At 23.9% G+C, this 14,679-nt stretch overlaps 2 protein-coding genes across 3 annotated transcripts; both read right to left on the bottom strand.

The window, feature by feature from the left end:
• Nucleotides 1-111: 111 nt before the first annotated feature.
• Nucleotides 112-6,607, bottom strand: LOC123291507 (transcription factor kayak). Of its 2 annotated transcripts, none has more exons than XM_044871814.1 (3): nucleotides 6,345-6,607; nucleotides 1,951-2,541; nucleotides 112-909 (listed from the first exon to the last, which is right to left on the bottom strand). In XM_044871814.1, the coding sequence occupies exons 1-3, from the start codon at nucleotides 6,546-6,548 to the stop codon at nucleotides 112-114; spliced, it is 1,593 nt and encodes a 530-aa protein (XP_044727749.1). In that variant the 5' UTR covers nucleotides 6,549-6,607. The 2 variants fall into 2 exon arrangements, with proteins under 2 accessions (XP_044727749.1, XP_044727750.1); XM_044871815.1 differs by lacking the exon at nucleotides 6,345-6,607 and adding an exon at nucleotides 2,608-2,874.
• A 4,534-nt stretch (nucleotides 6,608-11,141) lies between these two features.
• On the bottom strand, nucleotides 11,142-14,596 carry LOC123294118 (patj homolog). The gene is made up of 4 exons (XM_044875209.1): nucleotides 13,763-14,596; nucleotides 12,956-13,678; nucleotides 11,927-12,532; nucleotides 11,142-11,809 (listed from the first exon to the last, which is right to left on the bottom strand). The coding sequence occupies exons 1-4, from the start codon at nucleotides 14,526-14,528 to the stop codon at nucleotides 11,142-11,144; spliced, it is 2,763 nt and encodes a 920-aa protein (XP_044731144.1). The 5' UTR covers nucleotides 14,529-14,596.
• Between the last annotated feature and the right edge of the window lie 83 nt (nucleotides 14,597-14,679).

Below are 14,679 nucleotides of genomic sequence, written 5' to 3'. Positions count from 1 at the left end.
TATTGTATTTTTAATAATAATATTATTATTATTATTAATTATTATTATTTAACAATTACAAATATAAATATTATCAATATTATTAACATTATTGATGATAAATTAATTAATTTAAAGACTAACTAATTTAGAATTAGTATTAATATCATTATCAGTATTATTATTAATATTTTTATTATTTGTTGTTGTTGTTGGTAATAATGGACCAGATACAGGTGTTAAACCAGTACCACCTTCCATTAAACTATCAAAATTAAATGGTAATGCTGCTGATGGTGTTGTTATTGGTACACCAGCAATACTAATTATCTGTTGTTGTTGTTGTTGTTGTTGTTTATTAATATTATTAACATTTAATGAACTTGGACGATTTGGTTTATTAACATTTAATTGTGTTGTATTTAATTCATTTAATGTTGTTGTTGTTGTGTTCTTCATTAAATTATGTTGTTGTTGTTGTTGTTGTTGTTTATTTATATGTGGTGGATGTGTAAATAATGTAAGACCACTATTATTAACATCATCATCGTCATCATCATCATCACCTGCTGCTGTATCTATAGATTCTTCTTCTTTAATTCTTAATGATGATGCTACTGTTGTTGTTTGCATTATATTTGTACAATTAATAACAGATTCATCAGCTGATTCAATTAAATGATAAACAATTGGTTTTATATCTGGTGGTGTATCAGGTCTAATACTATTACCATGACCAACATTTGTAATATTAACATTACCAACACTTCCACCTCCACCTCCACCTCCTGTTATATTATTAAATGATTGATGCATTCTACAATTAGCACGATGACGTTCTAATACATATTGTAATTCTTCTTTGGCTGCTTGTAATTCTTCTATTTCATTTTGTAATGCCATCTTCTTTTGTTCCAATCCTTCAGTTTCCTATTTAAATTCAATTCAATTATTAATTATAAATACTTTAAGTTTTATTATCAATTAAATTTAACTTCAATTAAAACACATCATTCTTTACAAAATAAAATCAATATTTGATATTTATTTATTTTATAATAGTTTAAAGTGGTTCGGCTGTCATAAAATCGATTTTTTATTGTCAAATTCTAAAATTAACCAATATTTAATAGTCATTTATACGCTAAAAGTAGCATGAACATCTCAAATGATCCCACTTGTGGAGCCTGTATGGAGGACAATGAAACATTCATACATATTATTTGTATTGGCGTTAAATTTAGAATGTTCGGGTTCGAAACCTTGGATCCATCTATCCGGAGAGAGATCCTAATAGAGAAGTTGCCTCTACAGAATTCTTTAGCTTCATCTGATTTTATTAGCGCATCATACTCGAAGAAGTCTCTTTAGGTTAGGTCGTTTTCAAGGAGGGCGTAGAGAACTCTTAGTCTAGGTGCCAGGGATTCACTTGTGATATCCCTCTTTTGTTTTATTATTTTATTATTATCTCTGAAAAAGTCGCCAAATTTTGAAAACATTAAATGACAGAAAATGGTAATAGATTGATTGATACTCTTTCAAAATTACTACTTTTATGAGAAATTTTTTCTGAAAGTATTTGTTCTGAAAGAGTATCTATTTATTACCATTTTCTGTCATTAAATGATTGATTAATAATTGATTGAATGTTTTCAACTGACTGTTTTACAGATCATTTGTTTTACTTCATTTTTTTTGAATTTCATTCTAAATATTCTCATGTGAGTTTCAAAACAGCTTTATTTTGATAAGGACTGTGTCACACAAGATAAAATACTGATAGATTAGATTGTCTAGCGTCTAATAGTTTGAATTTAAAAGTAAATTAGAATAAAAGATATTGAATTTTAGTTAGTTGATTTTAAAATGAATCCTAATAGAAATTAAACAATAAAATCAATAAAATGATGTGTAATCTTAAAAAAGAGATTAAGAATCAATAAATAATAAATAAATAATTGTTATTCTTACCTCTAATAAAGCATTGGTATGATCTAATCTACGTTTTCTACATCTAGCAGCAGCTATTTTATTTCTTTCTCTACGCATGTTACGTCTTTGTTCTTCTTCTGGTGTCATATTAATATTTTTATTAGGTCTTCTACCACCATTACGTCTAGTATTATTAGTTTTAGCACCACTAGAAGTAGTAACATCTGTGTTATTATTAGTGGTGTTGTTATTTGGTGTTATTGGTGGTGTTGGTCTCATCATCATAATACTTGTATTAGTTGTATCATCATTTGAATTAGAATCACTATTTGTAGTCCACATACTTTTATTACTAATTGTATCAGTTGTATCTAAATCACAAGAAGTATTATCAACAATAAAACTATTATTATTAATATTGTTATTATTGTTATTATTTGATGTTATTGTTGTTGTTGTTAATACAACTGTTGGTGGTACAAAACCAGCTTGATTTAAATGTTGTTCTTCATGTAATTCATTATTTTGTAATTCAATAAATGTTTGTTCAATGTTCCTTAATGTTGTTGGTGTTAATGTTGGTGTTGTTTGTGTTGGTACACCACTACTTAAACCATCCAATGATATAAACTATAACAAAAATAATATATATATAATTAATTAATAATTAATAAAATATTAAAATTAAATATTAACATTAATTTGTTGTTGTTGTTGTTGTTGTAACATATTTAATTCTTTTGTTATAAAATTAGCTATTTCATATGGATCCATTATTTGTATAATTATTAAATTCATTAAATAATAATATTATTCGATATTAATTAATTAATTAATTTCGTTCGTATCGTTGTGTTGCGTTCGTAATTAAATTAAATTAAATTAAAATTAAATCATTCTAAACATAATGTTGTAGTAAGTACGTTACAGTTACAGTTACATTTGTGTTTAGAATGATTTCAAGTGCGTTACTAAACTTAAACTAAAACTAAAATATAAATGTATAAATATATAAATATAAATTATTTTTAAAATAAAAAGCTTTAAAAATGTTTTTAGTTAGCTTTAGTTAGTTATACATCTATATACACATACAACACACCTACATTAACATGAACATCATCAAAATAATATCATGAATCTGTTTTTAGAATCATTATTTGGCACCAATCAACATTTATATAAAATCTTCATCACCAGAATAACAACAATGTTATTACATACAACATACATTATACATTCATGTTCATGTTTGTGACGTTATAGTTCTTGTACGTCCTATCATGCTGTATGCTGTATTCAGCATAACAAAGCATAACCGTCCGCTCGCATGTGCTCTTTAGTTTTCATATCCATTATATACATTTTCCGTAATTAACAAGATATAGAACATGTGAGCGTTTTACAAACGCTTTTTTGTTGTGCTGATGCTAATGATGATGCTGATGCTATACAAATGTATTCATAATAATTGCAAGTACAGAACCCTAAACTTACACTTGAAACATAGCTAAAAACACTCGCCATTAAATTATCTTTCAAACGAACCAAAAAAACAAAATCAAAATCGGTTCATACTTTTAAGCGCTACAATTTCACAGACAGACAAACACAAAGCGATCAAATTTATAACAAGCCTGCTTTTAGTTCGGGGGTTAAAAATAAGTAAGTGTTGAACATATTTGTAGAAACTGTATAGACTGTAACTGTAACTGTGTACAGTAATTAGCCTTTGTCTTATAATTTGTTGATTGCTTCATCAACAATCAACATTCGTTATCAAGCTAAAACATTATATGAAATCAATTATTTGAATAACATCAAAAACTATCAAAATATGAAGAATTTAAATTTAAATGTACAAATAATAAGAGAGTTTCATTAGTAAGTGAGCGGTAACGTCATAACTTAACGGTAGAGTATCATAAAGATGACTAATTTTATATCAAAAGTTATTTTTTAATTATATCTTTGATGTTTATCAATTGATTTTAATTTTGATTTCAGATCTTGTTATCACTTTCTTGCATATTTTCAGATTTTAATGATAGATATATTGAAATCGATATTTTTAATAATTAATTTTTAAGATATATAAGTTTAAAAATAATAAATTAGTTATTAAACTAAGCCACGCCACGCCACACATAAGTATTTAATTATATAACTATTAATTAATTAATTAATTAATAATAAATTACATACATACTTGTATTATAATATAATATTTATATTAATATTTATATTATAGATTTAGTCTTCTATTATATATATTATTATAGTTAATATATCACCACATAGTTATAATAAACAAAGCTATTGTTTAAACAATACAATACAATACAATACAATACAATACACATATAATAATTATTTGATTTATTTGTTGTTGTTGTTGTTATCATTTATAAAATTAAAAGAATACTAAAACAATAATATTGTTTTAAATACCTATATATATATATTTATATATAATATTAATTATTTATTTAATTAATTAATTCAATTAAATATAAGTAGTTTTTATATTTTACTTTGTTTGAGTACTTTATTTTATTTTATGTTAATTGTATTTATTTATTTATTTATTTTATTGTTTTTACTATTTATGGTCTTTTATTTTTAATTACATTACATTACAATCTATTGTTTTATTTTATTAACACTTCTTGTATACATATACATATACAGAGTGTTACAAAATTAACAAACACTACCATCTTACATTAAATTAAATCAATATTACACATTTGTAATCGTACTATACTTTTAATAAACTCATTAATTATAATTTTAAGTATATCACAACATTTAAATGCTACTTGTATTGTAGCTCTCTATATTTTTATTTAATTTTTGTAATCGATAAAAAGATATTCACGTCCCTCTCACAATTTGATATTTATAATAAAAAAAAATAAACAAAAAAGAATGTAACAAGTAAAATTTACAAAATTTAAAAAAACCACGACAAATTTTTCCATTACGGAACCTAAAACTAGTATTTGAAAAATATTGAAAATCACTCTCCATTATAGAACTTTAAATTTGCACTTGAACATTGCTAAGAACACTCTCCATTAAATTAATTTTCAAACAAAATAAAAATAATCAAAACCTTTTCTTTTCTTTTTCAAAAATCTTTTAAAAGAGTCACTAGTTGAAGCTAGCTATCAACAAATTGTCATCTCTCTATATCTTTTTATAGCCTTGAAAATAATAGACACCAAATTTTGCCCTGTCGTCGTCAGAATACAAGATTATTAACGAACAAATGTTTCAAACAAAAGTTATTTATACCTTCTAAAGGAATACATTTAATTTTTTATTCTAATTCTAACGGTTTACCCCAATTGATTTATGTTGCTCATTTACGATTTACGACCTCAAACTTACTCTTTACGTTCTGAGCACGCTATAAAAATATCTCGTTTCGTTTTTGAGTTATCGGTGTTCACAGACAGATAAACGGAATAAATTTAATTATAAAGGTGATTTTATGAACATCTATACCAAAATTTTTTAATAACATTAATATTTTTAAGCTCTAGTTACAATCTTGGCATTAAAATTTGTATACTTGGATATATATTAGGTACATATACATGGTATCAAAATATGGGTGTACAATTAAAAAAATAAATTAAATTTCGTTGCTTATTTAAATTAACTCATTAAAATATTCAATTGTTTTTTGTATAAAAACATTTAAGGTTTTCATAATTTTTTACTCTAAAAAATTCATAAACTTTTGTTCTTGGACATCATTATTATTATTATTATTATGATTATTATTAAACTAAAATGGCTGCTACTTATTGCATTATATTGTGTTATATTGTATAGTGATGCCATCTATATATAATTATATATATTATTAATTTATTAATTATTTTAAATATTAATAATATAATATATAATTAAATAAATAAACTTTTATATTAATTAATAAACATTTTAAATAAATAAATACAAAATAAATAGTTATGTTTGTAGATAGGTAGATAAGTAGATAGGTACTTGGTAAGTTAAATAGATACCTATAACTATAGTACTACTTACTTACCTATATTATAAAAAATTTAATTAATAATACTTAAATAATATTTATATTTTAATACATAAAGTTACAATAAATAAACATGTGACATGTCACTGTCAAATCAATAAACAGTGATAGTGTGACAGTGACAGTAACAGTAATAGTAACACAAATACAACTTAACATGAATTAACAAACAAAGAATAAATAAATAAATACATAGATTATTAATATAAAACAGAATTAAATTTGTTACTTTAATGTTTATAATATTTATCTATTGTCTTTGTATTTTATAATTATTAAAACTAATTGTATTTATTTAAACAACTAGAATACCTATTAAACTAATTGTAATAATAATAATAATAAAATGAAAGATAATACTTACAGAACTTGTACCAATATTATTAATATTGTTATTATTATTATTAGATGTTGATGTTGTTGATGTTGTTGTAATAATATTTAATTGTGATTGTGATGATATATTAAAATGATTTTGATTTTGATTTGATGATAAATTAGAATCATGTTGATCATTTGAAGAATAATCTGAATGATTTGATAAATCACCATGTAATTCTAACTTCATTTTGTATATTTTATTTGTCTACTTAGTACCACTCAGTGTACTTAATCACTGCACTTTCAATCACTACTTTTATATAAAAATATTATTCACAAAACAATACTTGATAGTATTTATTTATTTATTTAATAATATTATTATTTTAATAAATTTTTATAAATTAAACTAAATAAAAGAACAGACCAGACCACACCACAGAACTAAGAACAGTCAAATTGATAATCTTTTGTATTAACTTGAACATAACATGATATGAGTGAGTCATCACATTCACTTTGTTTTTACATAATGTAAGATAGATGGCACCATCTACTTACTTATTTTATTATTTTGTTATTATTATAAGTATTAGTTTTGTTTGTTCATGATATGAAGGGTACACGATCAAAACATACACAATCATATTTATTTATTTTTATTAACTTTAAATTCAAAGATTTTTAAGAACCAAATCGATATTAGTTTTCGTTCGCGCAATATCGATAACGAAAAAAATGTCAACGGACGTACTTGAAACGTAAAGATATGTTGAAAATTTCGATTTCGAAAATCAGACCCATTACAATAACTTCCTATATAGTGAAATTAAAAATTTCTAAAAGGTGTGTTTGTGTAAAACTAACCAAAAGCTATAACAAACGTCAGACGATTTAAAAACTCTAAAATATTTATTCCAAGCGAATGTAATCTTCAATATTTTCACGTATATTTTTCGGACATTTCAGATTTTTGCTTGTATTTTACTTGACAATGGTAATAAATATATTTTAAATATAAATTAATTGATTTTATTTTCATTAAGTTGAAAAGTTTTATAATTATAAAGATTTGAGTTAAATGAGTGTGTCAGTGCAGTGGTGTCAGTTTGTATGACGTAGTATGTTTTTTCTCTTGTACCCTAATTTAAATAAATATATTATTTGATTAGTCATTCATTTATTTAAGTATTTCAGGGAAATCCTTTGACGTCATGTAAAGTAAATGATAATACGTCTTGTACTGCAATACACAAAAGATATCTACTCTACACAACACTGAATGACGCAATCTATTTTTAATGTTACATTTACATTTATTTATTTATTTATTATTTATTATAGATTTGGATTGAAGTATTATTATTATTATTATTAATTATTAATTATTAATTATTAATTATATTGCATTGCATTCAAATAAATAACTATCAAGCATGTAGATTATAAATAGATATATTATTATGTACTTACATACTTACTTTACATTTAGATATTTTTCTGTTTTTTGTTGGATTTTCACGGTTTTTAAGACAAAACAAGATATATTTTCATAATGACGCTTGACGTTGAATTTGAACGATTAAATAAGGCCACGTAAAGCAACAAATTAAGTTTAATTTAAAAAATTTTTATTTCCAAATAATTTTTTTGAATAATTGATAATAATCATATTCAGCTAATTGTTTGTTTATCATGTATTTTATTAAAAATGAGCTTATGAATAAAAATACTTTTTTGTTATTTGTTGCTCCTTTTTACAATTTGACGCTCGCGCTGGACATACTTCTATTTTGTTCAGTTTATGTTCTCCTAGTACAAATTTAATATTTTTAATGGTTCTATTAGTTAGTATTTTTCAACTTACATGCGAAAATCAAAAATTAGCTATATCTCGAGAACGGTTGGTATTAAGGCAAAAATGACGAAAATTTTGAGCCCCTCTTCCTGAACCTCTAACATCGATGAAAACTTTTCGAGAAATTCGAAAAAATGGAAAATGTTGTTCCAATCAATATTAGATGATTTTTTTATTTTATAACATTTGTATTAGGAGAACATAATGATAGGTGAGTAGTAGTACACTTAGATTTATACAACACTTACCAACATAAAATATTGGTAAGTTTTCGAATCTGAATCATTGATTTTATAAAGAATATTTAATGTTTTAATACTGCCTTTTAAACATGTACAAATACAAATACAAGTAATAAATAAATGATCTAAGGATGGATAATGAATAAAAAATAAAAAGTCATAAATTAATTAAATATATTTAATTTTTATTAAATTGTTTTGTTTTGTTTTGTTTTGATATGTTACAAAGCTGCTGTAACAGTGATTTTATATTGATTGTCAAAGTCAATAAATAAATACTAAAGAGATCGATCATCATACAAATACTAAATATAGATCAATGATAAGCAAGCATCACCACCATCACCTAGTGATAAGTAGTAAGTACTAATTAATTATTATCTTTTATTTATTTGTTTGTTTTGTTTTACATAAAAATAAATTAATTTTAATTATAAATATTAATAAAAAATATTATTTTATATTTTTAATACTTATTATATAAAGAATTTAATTTATAACAAATATAATATAATAAGTGAATCAATTTAATTAATTATTTGTAATCTTTCTACAATATATTGATATTTATGTTTTTAAGTTTGTTTGTTTATTAAGTGAATTAAAACATTATTTAATTATATATGTGTGTGTGTGTGTATGTGAATATAATGTAATATAATTTAAAATTAAAATATATTGTTTTATTAATTGTATTTAGAATCATATCAAATATAATAAAATATTAATAAATAACAATATATATATAATTAATAACATTTAATATATAATTGATTATAATAATTAATATAACAATAATATACATACAGGTGTGTGTGTGTGTGTGTGTTAGATTAACATTAATAACTAATCAAATGTGATGTATATTTATATTATAATAACAACAGATAAGTAATTAATTATAAATAAAGATAACTGTAATTATAAAGTTTTAAATACTAATATAATCAATCATAATTAATTCAAATCATTGTATATTCAATTTTAATTGAAATGCAATACATTTGTTCTCATCTTTAACTTTAACTTTAACTTCACAAATAATTAGTTATTATATTATTGTATAACATTGATTATTATGTTTCAATTTGTATAATATAATATAATAAAAATCAATAAATATATCAAACTTTAATATGTATTATTATTATTTATTAATAAATAATTATCTATTTGTGATTTATTTTTATATTATATTATTATTTTAATTTAGAATTGTTTTATTTTATTTAATTTTATAAATATAATAATTATTTATTTATTTATTTAATTGTGCTACTAATTATAATTATATAATATTTATTTATTATTTATATATAAATTTAATTAATTTAAATTTATATATAAAAGTATCATACATACAACGTTTATAAATAAATTAATATATTTATTAAATGATTATTATACAACTACGAACTACTAACTAAAATTATATAAATGCAATCAATAATCACAACATATGACTAGAATTATATAATTAAATAAATAAACTGATTGTTTGACTAGAAAATATAACATTAACATTATTTATTATATTAATTTAATAAAGCGTATCATTATCATTAATATCATTCATTAATAATAAATAAAAATAATTAATTCATTATAATAAATATCATCATGATAAATAATAGTTTTAATAATATTAATTTATAATATCACAATTAATATTAATTAAAAATAAACAGAATTAGACTAGATAATTAATTAATTAATATTAAAATAAAATAACTCTTTATTACTTTACATTCTCATTTATCAATTATTATCAATAAAATAACTACAGATAACTACATCACATTATTATTTATTTACTAATTGGTCTTTTATTTTTAATTATTAAAAAAGAATATAAATAATAATAAATAATATTAATTAAATAATAATAATATAATTAAATGTGAATGTAAAATAAATTATAATTATAAATAAATCAATTAATTTATTTATAAATTAATTGTAATTGTAATTATTTAGTTTTATTAAAAGTCATTAACTCATCCCACCCTATCCCACATCATTACATTTGAATGATATGGAAGGATATAATGATAATTACATTATATCTACTATTTCTTATTAAATCAATAAATATTATAATAATATTTAAATTAATAATTATATATGCAAGTTCTTGTATTGTGTAATTATTAATGATCAATGGATCAACAAGCAGTGATCAATAATGCACAGCACAACATATATAATAATAATAATAATAATTAATATCATCACTACATGTAATGTAATGTAAAGGAACTTAATAATTATTATCAAAATATGTTACATTTTAAATTGTTATTTTAAAATATGTTATCATTCATTATAGCAGGTCTGTTCGCAAGGAAGGAGTTTTAAAGGTTCAAAACCCCTCCCTTTTGAGAATATACATACAATAGTTGAATTATGAACATTCACAGATAGAGATTTGTAATTAAATATCATTAATTAAATCTTATGATACTTTAATTAAGAATTACTTAGAAGCATGTTTGTAGATGTGATGTCTTATCAATATTTATGTTTGATAATTAAGATGTTAATAATAATATAATCCATGTAATGTGATGTTTGATACAATATTAAATAATTTTTGATTAACTAATAATGACTAGAATAGAATAAAATCAAATAAATATTTTCAATTGTTTACAATACATCATCTTATCACAATTATTATAAACATTATATTTAAAAATAACAATTATTAAAAATGTAAATGATATTGAATTTAATAAACTTACCAAATAAAATAATTATCTTGAATACTTAATGAAGTTGTAGCTGTAGTTGAAGCTGTAGCTGATGTAGCTGATGTAGTTGTTGTAGTTTTATGTTGATGTTGATGTTGATGATGTTGTTTTAATAATGGCATTGGTTTACTAAAACCAATACGTACAGTGTGTCCTGGTTGTATTGATTTTAATATTTGTACAGCATATTGTAATGTAACATTCTTAAATGATATGTCATTAACATACATTAAACGATCACCAGGATGTAATCGACCATTTAATGATGCACAACCACCAGGTATTAAACTACGTACAACAATCACTGTACCATATGGATCTAATGGATCTTGATAATCTAATATACTAAAACCTAAACCTTTTGTATTATTTATTTTTAATAATTCTATCCATTCTATTTCTTGTTTCCATATAGCTAAATATGTAACAATACTATCATTATCATCATCATCATCAACAGATACACTTGGTGCTGTTACTTCTTCTTGTTCAATCATCATTTTAGTTAATTTTGGTGGTGTACAATGTTCTTGTTCATGTTCTTCATGTTCTAATCCATTTGTTTGATTCTTTATTGCTTCTTCTTCTTCTTCTTCTTCTACTTCATTATTTATTAATTCTTTTATTTCTTCATTGATTGTTTCTATTTCTTTATTTAATTCATTTTCATTTTTATTATTTAATATTTTATCATCGTTTTGATCATTTTGATAAATATTATTTAAATCTAAATTTAAATTTAATTTTGTTGATTCAATTAATGATGAATTACATTTAGATTCAATTAAATCATTTAATTCATTCTCATTTATAGATTCATTCTTTACAATTGATTCATGTTGTTCATGTTGATTTAAATCAATAACATCATTATCATTATCATTATCATTATCATTGACATGAATTAAAACATTACTATCATTGTTCAAGTCATCATCATAACCAGTACCATTAGTACTTTCTAGTTCTACATCTACATCTACATCTACATCATCTACAACAGCACTAACATCAGCTAATGTTGCAGTACTTGATGTATTATTTAATGATTCTTGTTGTTCATGATCTTCATCTATACCATCTGTTGGTACACTTGGTGCTGCTGCTGGTGGTGGTGGTGGTGGTGGTGGTACATCTGGTACAATATCTACATCATCATCATCATCATGATTTAATAATGTTCGTAAACTTCCACTTAATAAGTTACGTGCTGCAAACCCTTCACGATCTTGTGCAGTATTAATGATTCTACATCTATTGTACATACCACCACCACCACTACCACCACCACCACGTCCTTCTGATTGACGTGCACATACAATACGAACTGTTTCAGGTAGTTCTTTTAAAATCTTCACCACGTCCACATGATTACGACCTATTTATTATAAATACTTTTATTAATTAATTATTATTAGTCTAATCAAATTATATACAATTAAATATCAAATATGGTAATACTAATAAATAAATAATTAATGCTATACCTAGCCCTCTTTTTTAAGGGGTAGTTGGGTGGTTTTAAACACTTTTTTACAACTTACAAAAATCAACTATATATCAAATAAACAAGGGTACAAATACTTCAGCTACAACTTTTAATTGAATTTGTTTATTTTATTTGATGCATGGTTTTTTTATAATTTATAAAAAACAGATTAACATCCCCAACTACCCTTTTAAAAAAAGAGGGTTAAGTTCAATGTTTATACGAAGTGTTGACACTCGAATAAACAATTATGAGAAATTTAATTTTTGAATTTAGTTGAATTGTAATAAAATTTAAATAAAAATAAATTACCTAATAACTTTTGTCCATTCACTTCTAATAGTTCATCACCTGTATTCAGTTTACCATTACGTCCAACAGGTCCTTCTGGTAGAATAGAACGTATAAAATGACGTGGTCGTAACTCAATACCATCTTCAACTTCAACAGTGCCTTCTAGACTAATACCAAGACCACGTAGTTTACGTAGCTGTGCAACCACAATCTCTGTATTCTCATCATCCAATAAACTACTCCAACGTTTCTGTACAACCATGTCTAGATCTGGTGTTATTGAACCAGATTCAAAGTGTGGATCTACAAATACTTCTACAGTGTCTGGATCACGATCACGATCAGTGAATGCATGATCATGATCAATGAATGCATCTGTCAATGAATCAATGGTTGTATGTGATTCTGGTTCAGGTTCAATGATAATGTTGTCTGTTGTATCGTTATCGTCAGCAGGAAACCAAGATAATGTAGTGACTGATGGTGATGGTGGACTAATATGATTATTAGTACTACCTGGTGCACCTGGGGCATCTGCTTGTAATGCATTTAATAAATGTTCATAACGTGGTCCACGTAGATAACGTTCTAAGACCAAGTCAACAGTAACATTTGTTTGTCGTAACATTTCAACAGCTTCATGATTGGTAACGCCACGTAACGATCGTCCATCAACTTCAACAATACGATCATTTAAATGTATTTGACCAGTTAAATGAGCTGCACTTCCTTCACTGATACCTAGATCAAAAGACATTAAAACCAATCAATTTAAAATGTTAATCGATAATTAATAATTTAATAATAATAAGAGTTAGAACATACCTTTAACAAAGATACCAGATAAATCTTCACGTTCCCAAACATAACCAGCTACAGTGATACCTAAACCATACGAGTTCTTCTCTAAATGTACATGAATTGTTTGTGATTCTGGTGAGTCACTACTGCAGCAGCTGTTGTTGTCACTACTTAACAATCTACTAACTGAATCATTTACTTCTTCATCATCTTCTTGGTTCTGATTGTGATATTCTAAGTTGTAATTATTATTAGTTAAAACAATTGGTGGATGATATGATGCATCTATTATTTTAGTTTGATGTTGTTCACTTCTAAGTGATAGAGCAGCAGCAGCAGCAGATGATGCTTCAACATCACCATCACCATCACTTTGACTTTGACTAATAATATCAGTTGGATAACCACCATTTTGTAATAATAACGTTTCTAATTCATCTGGATCTGTTAATGTTTTAGTTGGTACAATGGGTGCATCACTTCCTAGTGCTGTACATTGTGTAGAATCAACAGAACGTGCCACAACCATTCGTACTGGTTCTAATGTTGAACATTGACGTAAGATCGTTGCAACATGTTCACTAGCTAGACCTCGAGTTTGTACATCATTGATTTGTAAGATATGATCACCAGATTGTAAACGTCCATCACGATCTGCTATACCACCAGGTAGTATTGATTTAATTACAACACCTGTACTACGTCCACCAACAATACCAAAACCTAAACCACTACCATCATTTACTAAATCAATCACTTCTACTTGTGACCATTCTGTACTTAAAACCATTTTTTATTTTTTATTTTTATTTATTTAATAATCATTATTATTCTATTCTAGTGTACAATGTACAGTGTGTTCTATGTTCTTCTTATCTTACTTATCCATCATCATATAATTTTATTTTATTATTCATTTAATTTAATAAAGTTATGTTATA

The sequence above is a fragment of the Chrysoperla carnea genome, chromosome 2, assembly GCF_905475395.1.
Source record: "Chrysoperla carnea chromosome 2, inChrCarn1.1, whole genome shotgun sequence".
Classification (NCBI taxonomy): domain Eukaryota; kingdom Metazoa; phylum Arthropoda; class Insecta; order Neuroptera; family Chrysopidae; genus Chrysoperla; species Chrysoperla carnea.
The sequence above is the reverse complement of the archived record's forward strand: the minus strand, read 5'-3'. Positions and strand labels throughout refer to the sequence as shown.

Bases quoted from the DNA above. Each gene is read 5' to 3' on its own strand.
- LOC123291507 (XM_044871814.1), bottom strand. From the start codon at position 6,548: ATGAAGTTAGAATTACATGGTGATTTATCAAATCATTCAGATTATTCT. The intron at 2,542-6,344 runs GTAAGTATTATC...TTTTTGTTATAG, and splicing joins ATAATATTGGTACAAGTTCT to TTTATATCATTGGATGGTTT. The intron at 910-1,950 runs GTAAGAATAACA...GAATTTAAATAG, and splicing joins ATACCAATGCTTTATTAGAG to GAAACTGAAGGATTGGAACA.
- LOC123294118 (XM_044875209.1), bottom strand. From the start codon at position 14,528: ATGGTTTTAAGTACAGAATGGTCACAAGTAGAAGTGATTGATTTAGTA. The intron at 13,679-13,762 runs GTATGTTCTAAC...CTTTTGATCTAG, and splicing joins ATCTGGTATCTTTGTTAAAG to GTATCAGTGAAGGAAGTGCA. The intron at 11,810-11,926 runs GTAATTCATCAT...AAAATGAATTAA, and splicing joins TGATTTAATTGAATCTAAAT to ATAAAGAAATAGAAACAATC.